Source organism: Leuciscus leuciscus (assembly GCF_965113295.1).
Source record: "Leuciscus leuciscus genome assembly, chromosome: 18".
Taxonomy (NCBI): domain Eukaryota; kingdom Metazoa; phylum Chordata; class Actinopteri; order Cypriniformes; family Leuciscidae; genus Leuciscus; species Leuciscus leuciscus.
In genome coordinates this window covers 24,772,717-24,794,201 of record NC_138742.1, presented here as the reverse complement: position 1 = coordinate 24,794,201, position 21,485 = coordinate 24,772,717, and the positions used below count along the sequence as shown (strand labels likewise).

The 21,485-nt window shown below is 37.8% G+C and overlaps 1 protein-coding gene across 2 annotated transcripts in view; it reads left to right on the top strand.

Moving 5' to 3' along the window:
* nkain4 (sodium/potassium transporting ATPase interacting 4) overlaps positions 1-21,485 on the top strand; it is a 57,902-nt gene that overhangs the window by 8,717 nt on the left and 27,700 nt on the right. For both annotated transcript variants that reach the window (XM_082145283.1, XM_082145282.1), the window contains exon 2: positions 15,195-15,332. In XM_082145283.1, the coding sequence (XP_082001409.1) occupies positions 15,195-15,332 (138 nt within the window). The remainder of the gene's footprint in view (positions 1-15,194; positions 15,333-21,485) is intronic.

Sequence of the window (21,485 nt, the reverse complement as noted above, 5' to 3'; positions counted from 1 at the left end):
ATCTGAATGGTTTAAAATCCCTTGAATGTTTAAATTGGACTTGCAAATGATAAACTTTAGTATCAATGCAACACTGGCCTGAATTGCCAACTGACAATTCTGTCAACTGTCCCGAAACACGAGCGAAAGTCTTGTATTACAGTGTGCAGCTCGCTTGTATTGAAGACCCTTAATCACTCATGCTATTCGTGAAATTACATCTAACAGAAAGTTTCCAAATTTACTGATTTGATTTGATAATCTGTGTAGATTAATTTACTCATTCAACCTACATGCTATAATGAATGAATGTTGGTGCAAAACCTGCGGGAATGAGTAAAATTATGTGCAATAGCTGCAATCCTGCACCGAAATTCAGGCCCTGAAATACATTAAATGCATCTAGAAAGTCACTTTTGATAAAAATCTCTGTCAAAATGAATACATGTAAATGAAGAGCAAATGGAAATGGAAGCGCCTGATATGATGTTTTGCTCATATCCCAGAAATTCTCAAGACACCAAATGATGCTAAAATGGATATGAATGAATTTCCATTTCTGTGCTTACCCAAGCATGCAGTCAACACTGTCAATGCATATGAATCATTGCTTTATCAACACCCCACCAGCAAGCAAACAACCGACTGATCTCTTCGACCTTTGACTTCCATCTACATTTACTGGCATGCTGATCTCCCATTGTGACCATCAGTGTTGAGTTATAGATGAAATGTTTAAGCTTGAGAAGCAGCGCTCTGTTTCTCTCTCTTTCTCAATCCTGATTTCCCATCAGACTGTGGAAAACTGATTGTATCAGGTTTCTGACTGTGAAGATTGGCCAGTTGACAAACAGGAGTGTCGTCTCGGAGAACATTGACATTGATTGTAACTCCAACAAACTGCATCTTCAGAACAAGAATGGGCTAAAATGGAATCGCGAGAAAATCTTATGGCCTGTTCACACCTTGAATAAAATGTAAGTGAAATTAAATACAAACAGAAAGTCATTCACATGCGTTATCTCTCTGATATCAGCAGCGATGCGCATCTGTCTGTCTGAATAGATGAATCAGATGCATTTTGTCCACATTGTCAATAATGCATTGTGGCTAAGCTAGCTGGCTTAGCTAAATGTTGCATTTTGTCTTTTTGAATCATTACCCAGCCATGACTACTGATTTGGACCACCTGTTTGCTAAGTCCACAACAAGATGTTTCTAAATAGGGTCGATTGATGCCTTGAGTACTAATATTGACTGCTCTCTGAAAAAAGTAAGCCCCTGTATTGAGTGCAACAGCAGGCCAGTCATTCACCCGTGTGCTAATCAATATTTCTGAGGGGAAAGGTGACTGATCATATGATACTCTATAGAAGAGAAGGTGATGGGGGGAAAATTAGCTCACAGTGGGCGAGTTCAATTATTTTAAAACATAATAGCCTAGCTACTTGTGTGCCTATATTAGAATACCAAGTAGTTAGCTTGGCAACATGCTAACGGAAAACTCTTTGGGAATTAACTGTAATCTGTCAGTTAGAATCAATGATTGTTAGGATATTTTCTTAAAGAGCCAATTTTCACATCTTTTAGTTTGTATGTTCACTTGGTAACACTTTACCACAAGGTCTCATTTGATTACATGAACTAACAATAAGCAATATTTTTTTTACAGCATTTATTAACCTTTGTTAATGTTAATGTTAGTTCACAGTGCATTAACTAATGTTAACAGAAGCAACATTTGACCTTATAAATGTTTTACTATTATGTTGAGATTAACTGAGATTACTAAATGCTGTAGAAGTGTTGTTCATATGAAATAATCTAGTTAAAAGGGTACTTCGCTGGCAAAATTGTAATTTCAAAATGGCTGCTTATGAGGAAGATAGGCGAAAAATTTTAAGTCGTGCTGCCTGAGAAAAAAGGGCTGTGTGTCAGTCTTTTGCCAAAATGGAAAACTTCAACACCCATTATGCACTGAGTACATTGCCATCCACTAGTCAGCTCCTATTGGATATGCTTGACCAGAGTGAAATACTGCCTTGCTTTAGTAGGAAATACTTCTTAGCAAACTTTGTCATATTGATGTTGACCTGTATTGTTCCCGGGTGCAAGAATTCAAAGAGTAGTAAATGTTTAGCAGGAGTTATTGTCAGTTTCCAATGAAGGATATAGACAGTGGCTAAATGCTGCAAAGAATCGTAATTATGGAAAGCACATGCGATGGAAAATCTGAAAGGCCTCTTGTGTTTAAAGTCAACACTGTTTTAGGCCAAATGGAGGGGAAAAAATGGATAGAAACTGCCTTTCTGTCAGCTCTGCCACGTACAGGGGAGAATTAAAGCCAGAGTGTTCAATTTCTATCATAATGCTGATTATAGTAGACAAATTATGTTTTTCAAACTTAAACCTACCCTTACAATAACTGTTCTGTTAAAGGACAATTCCGGTATTTAACACTTTGAGTCTATTTTGTAGTTTGTTTTGGATGAACAAGAGTGGTGGACAAAGACATTTTGACAATGGTTCCTGTCTCGACTTTTTGACTATTTTAGAATTGCCCATGATCGCTTTAGAATGGGAGTCTATGGCCATGCACAAACATGTCCTTAAAACAACCCTTAACGTTCGTTTTCAAAACTGTGCAACTCACCGAGTGGTTAGAGGTGTTCGTTGATGTTCCAAAACAAGTAGCGTAGCGAAAAACAGTTTCTGTCGTGTTTTATTTGCCATTTTGTAAAATCCCATTGATTTCCGTTGGAGGACTCATTGCTCGTTGATATTACTGCGCTACCGGAGACGGAAAGGGGGCTGTTTACATTTGGTTGTAGTCTTTTAGGTCTTTTCGCTCGGTTCTCTGACTCTCAGAAGGCTAGCGTGAGCAGAGCAACGGAAGTTGCCGAAGAGCGGAAGTTTATACGCGGTTGTGAGGTATCTGAAAAAATAGTTCCACTATAGAAAAATAAACGGATTGAAATCATACATTGCGCCGCTATATTTGTTTTTAATCATCAACGAACACCTCTAACCACTCGGTGAGTTGAACAGTTTTGAAAACGAACGTTAAGGGTTGTTTTAAGGACATGTTTGTGCATGGCCATAGACTCCCATTCTAAAGCGGTCATGGGCAATTCTAAAATAGTCAAAAAGTCGAGACAGGAACCATTGTCAAAATTTCTTTGTCCACCACTCTTGTTCATCCAAAACAAGCTACAAAATAGACTCAAAGTGTTAAATACCGGAATTGTCCTTTAATAACCCTCTGTTGATCAGACGGTCTTATACAAATTACGAAAGTACAATCTGTACAAAATAAGTTTTCATAAAAGCCCTGGATCTGTCAAAATTCTTCTGCTGACAAATAAACATGAATTTCTCAGTCCAGGTAACACAGAGAAAAAGTAAACCTTTGTTCATTTACATAAACTACTGACATTGCAACAATACAAAGCGGGTTGAACATCTGTGAACTTACACTTTAACTAATGTTCAATGAAACCTTATTGTAAAGCGTTACCATTTACTTAGAGGTCATTTATATTCTAGTGTACTTATAAACATTGTTGCAGATGTACAAGGACCAAAACTACTGATGATTACACAGACTTCTGTCCAATCAAATCCCAATACAACCTGCAACTGACTGGCAAGTAGCAAATCATGCCCTGCGTCTTAATATGCACGCCACCCGACTATATAGTACAGGTAAAAAAACAATAGGCAATAATGTCATTGTTTTTTTTTAAATGGGTAGCTGGTAGAAAGTACTTCAGAAGGGCTTTAGAGAGAGAGTTATGCTAGAGCTCTAAATGAATATTTTTTTGATAAATGTTAAGGAGACTCCTCAATCTTCGCTCTCTCCCAGCATGCTCTTCTCTTTATCTGAGTCTGTCTCTAATTGTCTCTTTGACCTCCTCCTCCTCCTTGAACATGTGTGAATTATTGATTGGAGAGTGTGATTTATCGGTGCTTAGAGAGGGGCAGAGGGCGGAGTGTGCTGACTTTCCGCTCCTCCTCGTCTCACCTTCACTGTTGAAGAAACCAATTATAACTCTGAACACTGAGACCAGAGGGCTTTCTCTTCAGTGCCTTCTATGAGCTGTTTAGTGGAGAGGCTCCCATGGTAACCTCCCCAAATTATGCATCAGAAATCAAGCTATCATGAGGGATGTGCTTGTAATATGCAAAATAGTTAAGTGAAGTGGTGATGCTGAATAAGAATAAATATTCAAATCAGCTTAAAATGTAATCGGTGTTTTGTTATACTGCTGAAAAAAGATCATAAAATGATAAAATGATAAATTTATTCATTAAAATAAGCTTATTCTGGAAGTTAATTTCTTTGTGTGCGATTCACTTGAGTTTGGGAACTAGAACCTTATGGCGCGTTTCCACTGAGCAGTACAGTACGGTACGGTACAGTACGGTACGGTTCGGGTCTGTTAACCATGATCTGGCTAGCGTTTCCACTGCCAACAGTACCCTTACTTGATGGGCGTGGTGTTTCGATCGACGTCATTTTCGCGCGAAGAAGAACATAGTAAACTACAATGGATGACATATACAGCAGATCTTGTTCTTGCTCCTCGACATGTTTGTCACAAGAAGACAAGCGCCGACATTAGGCTTTTCTCAATATTAAGTACGCAAAGTTTGTACTTGCCATGTGCGACTCCTACATGCAAATGGTACAGCGCGTTCTTAAAAGGTCACTCAGCTCGCTCTGCTACTCCGGTTATCTCTGTTACTCTGTATGTACATTTTAAGCAACAATAAAACGAAATATTATGTTATAAAACACTACTCTGCCTCTTTTCGTTTTCATTTAAATAAATTAAACATTATAGGGACACAAATGTGGTTCATGCACAACGCATATTGATTATTCACTGCACGTTATACGTTATTCTATTTAACGTTATAACAAAACGAAATTTAAAACACAACCCTAACGTTACCTCTTTTCGTTTAAATAATAAAAAAAATTACACATATTACAGGGAATATATGCATTTGTACAAATGTTGCAATAAACATCAGTGATAATCTTGTAATAAGAAAATGACAAGAAACCATATTTCTTTTTGTAAAATGTCAGTTTTATCAATAATAGCCAATATAAAAGTTTAAGTAAAAGGTACAAGAAGCTATACAATAAGAAATAAAGCAAACAATTCAGTCAAATGTCCAAATGCTGCGCTCTAATCTAACATTACAACAGTAAAGTTAAATACAAATAGCCTATAATATGAAACTAAACTTAGCCCTCGGCCAAAACGATTGACAGGGAACGAATTATATATTCACGAGACCAAAGATCGCCCGTTAGGTCTGCACAAGACGAATTATTATATCTCATGTTTAACCACTACCGTCGGAGTCATCGGCGAACGTCAGAAGAACTTAGCCGAGGAAAGGCTCATCCAGCCGGGAAACATGAGCGCCGAGCGCCCGCTGATCGCATGGATCTAACAACCGGGGAAAAACAAATCATCTTTATAAATAAACCACAGATTTGAGCTTTAAACAACTACATTCTCGCCTGAAAAACTCTTAAAATTACATTTCGTGACACAGTAACAGTAGTATTATATTTAAACTGTATATTAAAAAATGGCGCTTCTTATGTTGTCATTCCCCTCGTAGCACGCGCAAGTGACGATTCTCTGTCAACCAATCAACGTCCTGCAGTGAGTCTAGCTCCACCTTTTAGTACCGTACCACTGTGCTAGGTACCCCAACGGAAGGGTACCCAAAAAGTGGTACGGTACGGTTCGGCTTTTTGGTACCATTCTCAACTTTTGGCAGTGGAAACGCAAATAAAAGGGTACCGACCCGTACCGTACCGTACTGTACCGCTCGGTGGAAACGCGCCATTAGTTAATCAGTTTGTGTTTGGGTTGCTTGCCTACAATATGTATTTTTTGTTAACATAAAATTGCTGAAACTAGGAAAGGGATTTCTAGTTCCCAGCATGCCTTGCATGAGAGTGAAAAAGAAAAGAAGTGTTATTGAATACATTTTTGAGAAAGATTCTCAGTTTTGCCTGAGGCACATAGTAGCAGAAAAAGCAGATCTACACGAGCAGAACTGTTGTGTTTTATAGTTATGTCTGTGCAAATAGCTAGTTTTTGCATAATACTTTTGAACAGGCAGAAATTCTGCTCAGAGTCTACACACATTTTCCTTTTTTTTTCTTTTTTTTTGCTGTTTTCTGTACAAATGTGTGTGGAGATTTCTGTACAAATGTGTGTATTGTATAAAGTTGGCGTGAAATAAAAATGCAACCTATTTTCTATCTGCATGTTATAGATCTTATATGGGGCTTTAGCACCAGGTATTACAAGAACTCAGTTACAGGAACTCGGCCACCATTATTTATAGGAACTAGCCACCAGGGCGGTCTCCTGAGAACAACAGTTTTCCCAAGCGCCATTTTCCTGTTTTGCATTGACACCGGCATCTGAAGTGACGAATTGTGCCGAATTTTTAAAAAATAGCATGCATTCGGTCAATCAACGTACGCTTGCGTCACTGGTAGTTCCTATTGTGCTGTTAAACCCTACTTCGGAAGTAGGAGCTAATTTAGTTCCCCCAAAACTATAGCAAAAATTCCTGCACTGCGAACATGCCAGAAAGGTACTTTCACCAATCGTTATAGGAACTATGAAAACTTTATTCCAGTGTGAAAGACCTTCTTGTGAATGATTCCTCCATGCATTTTAATTTTTTTAGATCTAAAATCAAAACTCGATTTTTCAGTGAAGACAACAGACTTTAGCTCTGGTGATGTACACTGGACTTCTCCAATCATTGAATCTGCTTAATCCCCTCCCCTTACTTATAAAATGATTGCAGTCTCACATTCAGATCTGCCCCCATCCAATCAACAACCAATGCAAAGAACAAAGTCTTCGCCCTAAATCTTTTTCGAAAATCTGTTTCGCTTGAAGGTACGTCATAATACCAAAGAAAAGATCATTCACTATTTCCATTTCATTGTGTCTGTAAATGTCACTTAAAAACCAAGGACCATAACTATAATGATAACTATGTCTATAAAGATTTAATAATCAGTGTCCACACCACAACTTTACGATAACAACACAGAGGAACGATATTATTGGAATCACTTTCAGAAAAAATTTTCCCAGCTGATGAATAATAAAAACATTGACAACTAATCAGAAATCACCCAACTTTAAAGAACTTGAGCATTAAAAGAGACAGACCACAAAACTGCAGCTTGCGTTTATAATAAACAGAACATTATTGTACATTCATGTGGATGCCAATGTAGTTCTTGGTGTGAATGGGCCTTTACATGTCAGTTAGACAGAACTCTTCCTGTATAAATAGGCAGAATAAGCTGTGGTGTGGACCTTATGCTTATAGTCAAAGGTCTGGCTTATGTGAGACTAAACAGCCTGTGAGCATCTACAGGCCTCCAGATGCAGGACCATTATCATTTCAAATGGTTGAGTTCTTCATTGATTTCCTGCTGACCTCGAGGTCTCTGAACTCTGAAGTGTAAATCCTCCACGTGCTCTGGCTTGAGATGAGAGTGCGTGTTTATATATGCATATTGTGGATAGATGGCTTTACTCACAGCAATAAACAAGCCCTCACCGTGTTTCTGTTACTGAACGTATATGCGTTAGTCTTTCATATGCAAAATTCCTCAGTGCAGAGACGTTTGTCAGTATGTCATTAAATATCATGGGTCTGAACAGAATTCGCTGGCTGAAAGCTGCTGACTATGTTGTACAAGCTGTAATCGCATGTTGTGATGTTCTAATTAACGGCTTTATCAACTGGACAGCTGACTGTGATTTGGAGCAGTTAATTACTGCAAATAAAGGCGAATTATGATGGATTTTACAATGATGAATGCCACAGGGACGTAATTACAACACACTTTGATGAAAGACATCCTGGCAGCTGTTGCAGTTTTGCTGTGGCTTGGAAATAAAATGCAATTGCTGCGTTTAGCTTCAAAGGGAATGTATTATAATCTGGGCTTTTTTTCCCAGTGTTATCATAGCCTGTGAAATAAAAATTAATTTTGTCAGTTTTCATTGAATTAACATTGGGTTTGAAGTAATTCCCACAGATCTAGCTCAGATCTAGTGTATAAAATGAAAGTACTCAATTTTCTAATGTTCTAATTGTCATTGTGATATGAAAAATTAGCTATGCTCTACTGGTGTAATGCGGTAGTTTATTCTGCCCCAGAACCACCCACAGAGAACCGTCTGAACAGCATCTAAAGCAGGAGTCTTTCCAAACCTGCTCCTGGAGGACCACTGTCCTGCAGAGTTCAGCTCCAGCTTTCCTCAAAACACCTGCCTGGAAGTTCTAGTATGCACTGCCAAGACCTTGATTAGCTTAGGCGTATTCAATTGACCTATCGGTAAGCCCCTCCCCTCGAACGCAGATGAGCCAATGGCGGTTGAGTATCAGTTGCACGGGTTCTTTAGGGCATCTTTAGGTTTCAGCTGCATAGAGAAACATTGGAAGATCCGAAGCTCTCATCGGTTTGATGGTGTTTATGCTACAAACATGGTAAAACGATGTGCCTGGTAACACTGATTCGTGTTTTGAATCACCATACTGTTCACGCGTTCACTAGCGCGTTTCAAAAGCGTGATAATATTTGCGCGAACGGACCAATTATCTGCGCAATACGACTGAAGCCCGGTTTATTTATAATATCACTGATGTGGGCGCAGTAACCTGGTTCCCTAAGGATTTAACCCCAATCCCAATGAAGATGAAAACCAGAAATTACATTTTCTGGTTGTCATGCTCTTATTAAGTTACAATTAAATTAGTGAGTCCATGCTAACGTACAAACCTAAATAGCTAACACATCACACAAAACAAATAAACGAAGGTCTACATTTCAGTGCCTCTCCATATTAAACTGGTTAAATGTCAATTATTTAATCTCATCTTGCGGTACATGAACAGTGTTGATCCTGGATGTTGTTCATCTGTGATCGTGACGACCGTAACATGAGGCTTTTCCCACTTGCATAGTGACCTGTAAAAAAGTGATCTAAAGCAACCAACTACAGTTCCATTCAGACCCATTTTGTCCCAAGATTCCTTTGATTTCTGACTCTTGACTTCCGCAACATGTGTAAAGCCAGCCAATCAGAGTGGCGCTGGTGATTTCAGCCAGCTCTTGCTATTTTAATGTGCAATATGCATCAGATGGACGGGACAAACTGTGTGCGGTCTGAGGCTGATACTAATAGAAAGGGCTTCATGGAATAGATTTCCAGCTAGTGGAAAGAAACGGAGGGTCATGGAAAGACTTTGAATTGTTCAGATTTATGTCAGTGTGATGTTTGTACAGCAGGCTTGTTATCAAGGATGGAAAACAGCCACCTCTTTATCAGTAGGAAGGATGGGGCAGAAAAGAGGTGACCTCCCCCAAGGTTTTGGCTGATCTCTCTGATGTGGGTCAGAAGAAGGAGGGAGAGGGGACGGGATGGATAGATGGATGCCGTCACGGGTCACGGTCTGGAAATCACACCCTCGCTATCATTCAGAAACACAGAGGGTGGTGTGAGTGTGGCTCAATAGCTTTGTTAGCATATACCAAATGGTTTTATGCTATTTCTGCAGGATACTACATTTCAGGAACGCTGTATCCCACAATGCAATATGCTTGCTTATACATTTTGATGGTCAAATAAAGCAGTATCTAATGTGATTACATTTACATTTGATTATTATCAATGTTGAAAACAGTTGTGCTGCTTCATATTGTTATTGAAACCGTGATACATTTTTGTCAGGATTCTTTGATGAATGGACATTTCAAAAGAACTGCATATATATTTGAAATAGAAATCTTTTGTAACATTATAAATAAAATGATTAATCTCTTCAAAAAGTGTTGCTGACTCCAGAGTTTTAAATGGTAGTGTATGTGATCATTTTTTTTTGCATAGTACAGTTCAAATGTTGGTTGCATATTGCATAAAGTAGGCCTATATATAATAGGTTGTATAATAGGATTTTTCTTGTTTACTAAGAAGCTGTGCAGATTTATTAGCAGTGAACAAAAGCTCTTTTGATTGTTACTTGAGAGATGGAAAACTTCTTTCCCTCTCTTATTGGACTATTCCCAAATACCTCTGTTGTCACACCCTAGTAGTAAAAATCTTCTCAAAATGATTTGAAGGATTACACACACACTTTATGGGATTTGCTCCAATTTAAACAGATGATTACCGCAGCGGCGCATGGCTTCATGGTAATCGATCAGGGACAAAAAGGTGCATTACACAAGTTGATTTGTGGGCTAGCTGAAGCTAATCTAGGGGAAATGGCTGGTTTAAGGAGCGGGAGTGAATTTGATATGATGGAGATCGGAATACTTTGCCAGGAACGTCTGCTTCATCTTTCAGCCCCTAAAAGCATTCCGCCATTCCTGCACGTGCTAATGAGTCCCACAAGTCAAAGAGAGCGTTTCCTCCTCCATCATTAGCTGTTTACTGCATGTGCGAAACACTAAACATGCCATCTCTTGACTTCTCACACTTTCTAGAGTATTTACTGTATAGTTGTAACTTGTAAGCATTGGTTAGCGTCTGTTGCAGGCCAGTGCCGGTGTAAAAATTGCTTTTGTTTAGTAGCATCAGACTTTGTGTGAAAAGGCCTAATGCCCTGTTGGTGCACATCCCAGATGAAAGATAACCAATTGTGGAAATTTCCGTGGTTGTGGCTCCTAAACGTGTGCTCATACGTCGTACAGTGAGAGATTTTCAAAGACGGCTGTTGTCACGGTCTTACGACCAAAGATTGTCAGACAATTATCACAGACTGTGTCAGAAGGTTTGCATGATCATCTCATTGTTTTTGCTGCTACAACCCACGTCTACCGACTAACCAATAAAAATGCAACATGAAATGGCATATTGGTCAACGTGACATGGCACTCAATCTTAAAACTACTTTCCTCAAGATCCATTTGCAAAATTGCTATGCCAAGTTGGCCTCTTTTCCCTAGCCATGACCAAGTCCATATTTTTCTCTTTCACTTCCTCCTCTTTTTTTCCAGCGCACATAAAAGCCACAATTGCTAAAGTGTGATTCATCTTGCTCTATTTGTTTACATTTACATTTATGCATTTGGCAGACGCTTTTATCCAAAGCGACTTACAGTGCACTTATTACAGGGACAATCCCCCTGGAGCAACGTGGAGTAAAGTGTCTTGCTCAAGGACACACTGGTGGTGACTGCTGGGATCGAACCAGCAACCTTTGATTTACCAGTTCAGTGGTTTAACCCACTACACCATCTCTTTACCACTAGCGCATGATGATGACGTTCTATTCTTCTATACTAACTTGTGTCGTAGCTTATGATTCAATAGCTGTCATCTTCGTACAGTCTACATACATGCCGCATCCAAGTTTATTAGATCCATGTCGTACAGGGTGATTTGTAATCTTATTATAGGATTGCCGAAATCGTACAGCATGTAGCAGGCATTAATGAGGGAATTCATTGTTTGTAAGATGAGCTTTTCATAAAACCTGACTGTCTATGCAGTAGAAACTGATTTTCCTCTTTAAGTCTGTGTTATGTGGCTGGAGAATACAGAGAAAAGGAAGCCTGAAGCTCTCTAGTCTGATGTCTCAAATAGTCAAATAGTTTGAGACCTGTACCCTCAGCCCCAGCTGACCCGACCACATTTTCTTAGATTAATCTGTTCAATCTGTTCCGGGACGAGCCCAAAACCCAAGCCAACACACTTCTCTATAGGCTGGATAGATCACACATAAACACCGAAGCCGTTCCAAAACTTTACAACCACAATCGCACCACCTGCCAAATTCCAACCTAATTCCAGCACTGACCAATAACAGTCTTTCCCAGATTTTGGCTTCTCAAACCATTACTGATGGTCTCAGTCGTCCTGTTGTGTTTTCCTCCTGTCGTTTTGATTTGTCTTTCTGGCGAGAACTTGGACACCATTAGCTTGTGAGTACTGCAGTTGGATTGTAGTCAGTATTCAGTGTTTCTTACTGATGGATGAGAGTCTGGCCACTAAATATCTGTGCTAAATGTCTGAATTTAAAAAAAGCAATAGTGAGACCAAGTAACCATGAAATGAAAAATGGGTTTGGGAAAATAGGCTTTTTAATTGATTTCTTAGTACATGGTCCTGGTCTTATTGTACAAAATATAACAACTTGCTCCATATTGTTGGACCTTTAATTGAGAAATTACATGGCATATTTGTACTTTTGTTTATTTCTTTTTGCCACACCACCACTATTAAGATGCAAATAAATAGGAGGAGGTCCTAAAACAAGAAGGTCCTAAAACAGGCTTAATGTTCAAATTTACTTTGAAACTATTTTCACTCAGAAATTACTATTAAATTTCACAAATAATTACAAAGAAACAGCAAGTAACACATTGAATTAAACATGACGAAACTGAAATAGTATTTTCTTGTAAAATGTACTTCAACATTTTTTATTGTAAGTATTATTTCTCTTTTTCCCCCCAGACATACTACAACTCATAGGTCCAAACTTTTGATTTAGCAAGGCATCACTTTCATGGACACTGACTCTACTGGAACAGACTTCTGTTTTATCTATCAGTTTCTTTTTTATCCTCTCTCTCCCTCTCAGTCATTTGTCACTTATTTTCATTGACGTCCCACCAGTCTGTTTCCCCACCACTTCATCTTCCTCATTGTATCCTTTTTTCCACTTTCATCTGTAGCCGTTTTCTCCTCATCCGTCACACACTCCCTTTGTTTTCTGTCACTTCCTGCCCCGTCCACTCGTGTGTGTGTGTGTGTGTGTGTGTGTGTGTGTGTGTGTGTGTGTGTGTGTGTGTGTGATCTCCTCCTGCTGTCTGCTCCACACATTGTCCAAGACGTTCAGCTCTGATCAAGCCATCATGGCAGATGCTTAATTGTGTCTGCCAGGTCTGTGATGTGCTGACAGTCCCACAATCCCCTGGCACTCGCGCTCATATAGGGCGCTGGTCTTTGTCAGGCGGGATGATGCGTTTCCTGGCATTAAGCTCCGAAATGTCAGCAAGACAGACAGGAAGTAAATAGAAGGGGACTAGTTTCTAAGTGCTTTCAAGTTTATTTGTTAAATTACTTGCTTGGAAGGGTGCCTTAAGACGAAAAAGTCTGTTTTGATCATTCTGTGCTACTTTGGCTGGAGATATTTCCCCCCAGCCCTGCTGGTAACAAACATTATGTGTGGTTTCAATACATGTCTCCTACAGGGGTTAAGGCCTGTTCACACCAAGGACGATACGTATAACGATAATGATATAGTTCTAAATATAAAAGAATAGCCGAGTCCACATCACAACTACAACGATAACGGCACACTGGCACAGAGAAACGATATCATTGGAATCACTTTCAGAACGATTTTTTTTCCAGCTGATGAATAACAAAACATTGACAGCCAATCACAATCCATCCTGCTCTTTAAAGCTACCAAATTACTAAACTAAATTCTAAATTTTTTCCTTGTTTGAGAAGGTTTCACTCGGATATACAGTACATCACAATAGAAGACTGTTTCATGCTGACTTTAAACCCCAAAAATATAGCTTTTGAAAAAGTGTTTATAATCACTGAAATTACTGTCATCTCCAGCTCTCCTACGTGCATCACTATGGTGAATTAGGCAATATTTTAATCTCCTTCTGTTTGACATTTAATTGGCATTTAAGAGTGCAGAATAATTCTCAGTGCAATTCAATAAAAGTGTAAAAGAGGGTTGTTTAATTAGACCAACACTGTTTCCATTTCATTACCATTTATCACAGCATCATTTTCTTTTGCAAGCAGTGCAGGTTTGCACCTCTTTTCCTCTTTTCCTCTGTTCCTCTTTCATCTTCTCACAGCAGCCGTCGGCCCCCAGCTCGTGACACACACGTCACACACTCACTGGATTCTCATTAAAACAGCCGTTTACAGCAGGACGCGCCCACTTGTGTGTAGCTCACCACCCTTGTGTTCCTCTATCAGGGGCCTGTCCACACACTCTTGAGTAAAGTTGTTTGATGTGTTAGTTTTAAGAGCCACTTTGAGATGCTTGATTATTATTTGGTGATTCTTTAGAACCAGGTGAAGAGCTTTGAAGAAATAGCCATTACATTAATGCAAACTTACGTTTTATTGCGGAGTTTTTAATCACAATCTCTCTTCTAAACCACTTTTATGATGAGATTTCACACATATTTGTTATTTCTGCGATAACTTATTTATTTGCATGTTTATAAGTTTAATAATGTTAATTGGACAAGCGCATGATCGCATGAAAAGCACAGATGTTTTATAACTGCACAAACTCCATTTGTGGGAATGTCTCATCACTCCAGCCTATCAAATACAGAATGTTCCCCTTATGTTAGTACGGTTCCCCTTTGATTATTTCTTTGGAAACCAATTCCTAATGTTCTTGGACTTAATGTATTCCAGAATGTTGCAAGAAGATTTGTGTGTGTGTGTAATATAACCTAATAAAAATGTTCTCCAATGGTTATTTTAGTATTTTATGTGATAATCAACAAAAGTCAGAAAAGCAAAAATTGTTGACTGTAAGTAAGCGTACTTGTCATGTTCGATATGTTTAGACGCTGAATATTTAATGAAAATTTTGAGGAAGTCAATGATTGGTTGTCTGTTGCTAACAACTCTGGAACCACAATTATGGCTGAAAGTCGTGCTAAACAGCTTTTTAAAAAAGGTTAAGTAGGTTAAAAAGCTTGTGAGATGCGTGGCGATAAAGATTGTTCTGTTCAAGTTTTGTGCGTCTGAAAGGTGTTTGATGTTGCGCTCCAGATGTTTTTATTATTATTTATTATTTCACAGATCATATGAATTTGAAAGAAACATTACTGAGATGTTCTGTCGATCTAGTTTCTGCAAAAAAGTGTTTGCAGTTTAAGAGTTTGACACATAAAGAAGTCTCTTTGTGTCAAAAATATTCTTTGATAGTCCTCCAGACAAAATGATCAAAGACTAAATGGAAAAAAATTATCATGCAAATTAGTTGTACCAGCATTCTTTAAACTTGTATTTCAAATCATTCCTCACATGAATCATTCATGTAAATCTCTCTCTCTCTCTCTCTCTCTCTCTCTCTCTCTCTCTCTCTCTCTCTCTCTCTCTCTCTCTCTCTCTCTCTCTCTCTCTCTCTCTCAGATGGTGGCATTGGAGAGGCAGGTGTTTGATTTCTTGGGCTATCAGTGGGCTCCTATCCTTGCTAACTTCTTCCACATCCTGGTTGTCATCCTGGGCTTGTTTGGCACCATTCAGTACAGACCTCGCTACATTGTGGTGGTAAGTGCTGCTTTTAATTAGTCATAACTAAATAAATCTCACAAAAACTGTTCGGGTCACATTTTATCACCAATGATATACCAATAATTTTGTCATACAAATAAAAGAAATGGCCATAAATAAAAACTAATAACACACACACACACACACACACACACACACACACACACACACACACACACACACACGCACACAAATACGTTTAATATTAGTTTCATTTTTAGTAATTTTATGCGATTTTGTCATTTTAAATATTGCTATTTAGGTTTAATTAATTTTTTTATTTCAGTTTTAACATTTTTTTTTTTTTACTTTTTCAACTAATATAAATATTTAATTTTATTTCAGCTTTATTTCAATTAACAGAAATGTTTTTAACAGTTTTAATTAAGGACAATAGCCCTAATGTAAATGTTTTTATTACACGGCTCTGTGGAATACTTGATTCTGATTGGTCAATCGCTTCAGCGTTATGTTATTCCCTGATAACAACCAGAAAAAACTGATTACACAGGCTCATCCGGATTATTGAAGTTGCTTGCTAGGAACGGTTTTTCTTTGTGGAAGTTTTGCGTTTGGTGAGATAATAAAACATTAAAACTCAAAGCAATATTTTGTATACAGTTTTTTAATTATGTCAAGTCATTTCACTCGGCGGCCATCTTTGAAACGCCTCTCGGCATGCAAGTGCAGCTCCTGTCTTTTTGAATGGGGAAACATCAAATTCTCCAAAACTGTTCGCCAAGCTTACGTTTAAATTTTATATTTCACATCACCAATGAAATCTGTCAACAACTGTCTCATACATTTTGTTTAATAAACGTTCGAATCATGACAGAAAAATATTTTTTTTCAGGCTGGATCAAGTTAATGTGCATGTGCAGTGGAAATGCGTCTGACTGTTTCTATAGGAACCAGAGCTTCTAACGGCGGCAGTGACGCCATGACTTTACCAATTGGCGATTGGCTCTTATTTAGAAGGCGGGACTTATTCCACCATATTGAGTGTTGCACTTTTCCCCATTCAAAACAATACGAGTGACACGTCTTGTGTAATTCTATAGTTTTTTCTTTAAAATAGTTTAATCTCATATCAATTTCTCTTATCCCCATTATTTATGTGGCGAAATGCTATACAATAAGTGGTATGACTGTACCGTATCTCTTAAATGTCCGTCTAGTTTGAACTTGCCACTTGCTAGCAACTGCTTTCTCCGCGGAAGCTTTGCGTTTAAAGAGCTAATAAAATATTTCGTCTAATTATCGTCTAATATGTCTAATTATTTACTTATGTGGCAAGAGCTGTGTAATAAGCGGGATAATGTATCCAGGCGGTTGTTATCTCAGAATAAATCCCTTCAGAGTGATGCAAGATGATGGTGATGTACTGTACATTTATCCCTTACATATTCCATCAAGATAATAGGAATTGTCATGAAATGCGCACACACACACACACACACACACACACACACACACACACACACACAAAAAAAAAATCTTAGTGGTCCAAAAACTAGGCTTAATTTTCATCAAAATATTATTTAATATTGTTCTTGACAGGTTTTGTGAGATTCCCCAAACCATGCTAAAAATCAGTTTAATAACAGGTGTCAGTTCAGATCTGTTCCTTTATGACAGACAGTTTTTAGAAATGCTTATATGCACATAATGTTTGTGGCACATGCAAATCTGCTTACTGTTGATCAAAGACAGCATGCCTCTGCTGATAATGGACTCTCCGCAGACACTGGACCGGCCTTATACTTTGACACATTGTATGACATTTTAATCCCCTAAATCTGCAACTAATTACCATGAATTAAATGATTAGAGTCCAGTTCCCGTCAGTTCCTCGCTGGGTCAATCCACGATGCAGCTTCACTTCAAGTTCAACAGGATTATCAAGCCTTTGGTTTAGCTGATGAGTCGGGAAGCAAGCTATTTTAGGAATTTTAATATTCAAACAGTTCTTTAATAATCAATAGCCTTTAGTTTACATATAGCTAAACCACGGCTTTGTTGGAAAAAGCATAATATACTAATTCTTATTATGGCTACATTCATTTATATTGTAATTTATTTATGAATATAGTATAGTTTACAAAGTATGCACATTTTCTGCATGGTTCGAAAAACGATGACCTACTAAATTTGGCAAAATGTGTATATTATATGGAAGAATGTATTCCACAATAAAATGTTCTTCCATTTTTAACGTGACAAATGAACTACAAGTGATATCAGCCACAAAAAAAAAGATTAGTAACCCTCCAAAATGGTATCTAGATGTAAGAAACTTGAAATCATGTGACAACCAATTACTTTTGTTTGAAACATTTATCATTGCAAAATGCATACTTTTTCATTTACTGTTACTGTTATTTTGCTCAGTATGCACTAAATACATTTCTTTAGTGTGTAATGTTGCTGTTTGAGCTGGAAAGATTTCTGCAAAGTCACTCCAAAGGGACTATATTCTTTATATCAGTAACACTGAAACTTTCGGGAACAAACGCGTCACAATATTCCTCATTTTAATAGTTCCTGCCCAGGACATATACGCTAAATATAGGGGACGAAGCCTGGTTGAGTTGAGTTAGTAGTGTGTTAAAAAATTAGGTTATGGTAAAGGGGCGTGACATTTCTGAAACACGCAAGTGGTTGACCAATCACAACGCACTGGTCCAGCTGACCAATCAGAGCACAGTGCACTTTTCAGAAGGAGGGGCTTCATAAAGACAGGAACTAAACAGAGCATTATTGACAGACTGGGAAGAGAGGAGCTGCAACAATGGAAAATATGTGGAAAATAATGTGTTTTTAAACATTCAAGCTTGAAAACCTATTCTAGTAGAGCCCGAAAAAACACATTTAAAGGTATGCATTTGGCAGACGCTTTTATCCAAAGACACTTGTATTCAAGGCACACATTTAATCAGTTTTTACTTTTTCTTGGAATCAAATACATGATCTTTATGTTGCTAACGTCATACTTTACTATTTGAGCTGCAGGAATAGCCTCAAAACACTTCATTATGTGGCTTGTCATCCATTTTCAAGACATTCTTCACCTAAATGTAAATGATTCTACTACCTCTAATGTGTATACAACTCTGAAACCATTTAATTGGAGTACACAGCAAGATCTTAATAAGCAATTATTTTCCATTTAACTTGCACTCAACAACACTGAGTTGTTCTTATACATATGATTTTACTAAAATGTGATGATTTAATTTCGAACACAAAATTCTCACATGGTGAGTAGAAATGTCAAGTTAACCAAAGTCATGTTGTAAAAAGTCGAGAAGCCACGAATAGAACAAAGCATTGAAAAAGTGTTGAAGACAGAAATGATAGACTAGCCTGGAAGCAAGACTTGCGGTTCTGAGACTCCTGGGAATGGTGAGGAGTATTGCTCAGGCTTGTGTCCGTGTCATGTGTTATAGAGACTCATTCTGCTTCACAACAGGTTAGAATTACACTAGTCACTATATAATAGTGATCTGACATGTGAATCATGCTGTCTGAGGTGTATTGTTTCCCTTCAAGACATTCAACTTCTGAGAGACAGATGTCTCAGTCTTGCTGACCTGTTTGTCTTTTTTGTTTCTGAGTCATGAATAGATACAGTATCCTGTCAAACAAGATAATCAGAGTTAAAAACAACTTAAACTTAAATGCATAAATGTTTTACCAATCATTCTGTCATATTCAGGACTTTATTGGCCCGGATCTATATCTAATGATGGATCTGTAAATGCCGCAATAGTATAAAACTCTCTTGACATATTAATAAAATAAAGCATATTTTGTTACCTTTTGGAACTTGGAAGGGTTTAATTTGAGCAGATGTGTTTTACCATCAGAGCTCATTCCCCAGTACATTTAAGCATCTGGCTCATATTCATCATCTCCACCATATTCTCTCAAAACTATCGTTTTCAATGTCTTCAAAATCAATATTTTGATCACTGACAGCTTCTTCGCCAGATCCAGCGATCTGTCATCAAGTGACAGAGACACTAATATTTGATTGAGTTCAGTACTTGCTCTGCAGTAAATCGCTGAGCCATTTCAAGTTTTGCTGTTGATTCTTCCTATTTTTTTCTGCCTGCGTTAACAATGAGTGAAACGTCACTTCATTATTGTGTATCAGACATTGCCACCTTGCGGAATAAAGGTGAACATATTGAGTCATCAGAGATTCAATTGTTGTGCTGAAAAAATATACTTACACTATTACATAACTTGGGTCACTAGCGACCCTATACACTTTTTACAAACATTAATTAGAAAACAGACATATACTTTTATATGTATTTTCTGATTATGTTGTTTATAATGAATAGATTGAGGAATACTGAGTAGGTTGATGTCTAACTTTAAAAAATGAATGAGCGGGAGGGTAGTGAATGACGTCCCGTGTCAATAAAGACTCTAGGTATGTGTTTGAGGGTTAATTGACTCATCCCTCAGTCAAAATTAAGAGCATTTACAGTAACATGTTTACAGTGCAAGTTAACGAGGCAACTGAACCCGAGCGTTTACGAGCAGAAAAGCACTGTTAAAGTCACTGTTATTTGATCTGTAAGGTTAGCTAAGTTGTCCTTTGAGGTGGGACTACTTTTCTCTGTGGCTGGATGAATCTTTAGTAATGTTACGGCTAATGTAATGTAATGTTATTCTTTAATAAGTGGATGGTATTGGCTCCATATAAAGTTTTGCAAGTTTGCTCCATTTCAAACTTTGTAAGCTCAGTTATCCTCAATGGAAAAAAAAGCCTCAGACAAAGTATTCCTCTGATCTTTGTATATCAGTGGAGGAATTCCCAGTGGAGGGCGTTATGAAAAATATCTCTTTTGCAGTTTGGTGAAACTTTTTCTATAAAGCAGTCTCAAGCTGGTCTTCCATAAGGGACTGACAGGAAACCTGAGATCCATTTTTACAATTGTGCGGCGTACATTTCTGTATTCTCTTTAGACTCCCCATGAGTACTATCTGCTTCGTTATATTAACAAAAACATTTTTTTTTCTCTTTCTGAGAGTTTATATACAAGCAGCACTAATTCAGATTTACATTTCAATGGGATTTATGGGCTTGTATTGTGTTTGTGTGTGGGAAACAAAAGTACAAACGACCAGGAAGACACAAGGCTTGGTGTTCAAATGAGATGTACTGCTATAAAAGAAGAACAAAGAAAGATACAAATCTGGAGTTAAAAGATAAGAGCCTGTTTAAAAGAAGGGCGTTAAATCCAAACACACTCACTGCGGATGTTTTCAAGCATCTACTTGTTTCCCGTATACTCTGAGAAAACAGCTCTGATGTTACTGGTAGTGGAACAGGTTAAGTTTGAACTAGATAGAGAATTGCCAGTTATCAATTGCATAAGAGTACTCATATGTGATGGTACAGAGGCTCAGTGATGGTAATACCATGGTACTTTGATCTATACTATGGTACTGAATAATTGTATTAATATAATGTGATGTAACATGGAAATTGTCAGCGTTTACTCCTCTGTGGAACGTAAATGTATACAAATATATATAATTTTTATATACAATGGGGTCCAATGTTATTTTAGAGCTTTTTCATTGAATTGACAAAAAAGTTCACCAAAATATCTTCTTTTATTCTCTGAAGTTTATATAAGTTTATAATTGCACGAGTAAATGATGACAGATATATATATTTTTGTGAACTATCCCTTTAAAACTGTATTTTATGTATCACATTCACAACAAATACACTACCATTCAAAAACTATGAATAATTAAGCAATATACACTGAACGAAATTATAAACGCAACACTTGTTTTTGCCCCCATTTTTCATGAGCTGAACTCAAAGATCTAAGACTATTTCTATGCACACAAAAGGCCTATTTCTCTCAAATACTGTTCACAAATCTGTCTAAATCTGTGTTAGTGAGCACTTCTCCTTTGCCGAGAGAATCCATCCACCTCACAGGTGTGGCATATCAAGATGCTGATTAGACAGCATGATTATTGCACAGGTGTGCCTTAGGCTGGCCACAATAAAAGGCCACTCTAAAATGTGCAGTCCTATGTACATAAAACATCCTATGTTAACAAAGTACATTGTGCCGTATTTTCACGTATGTTTCATAGAGTGTAGCCTGT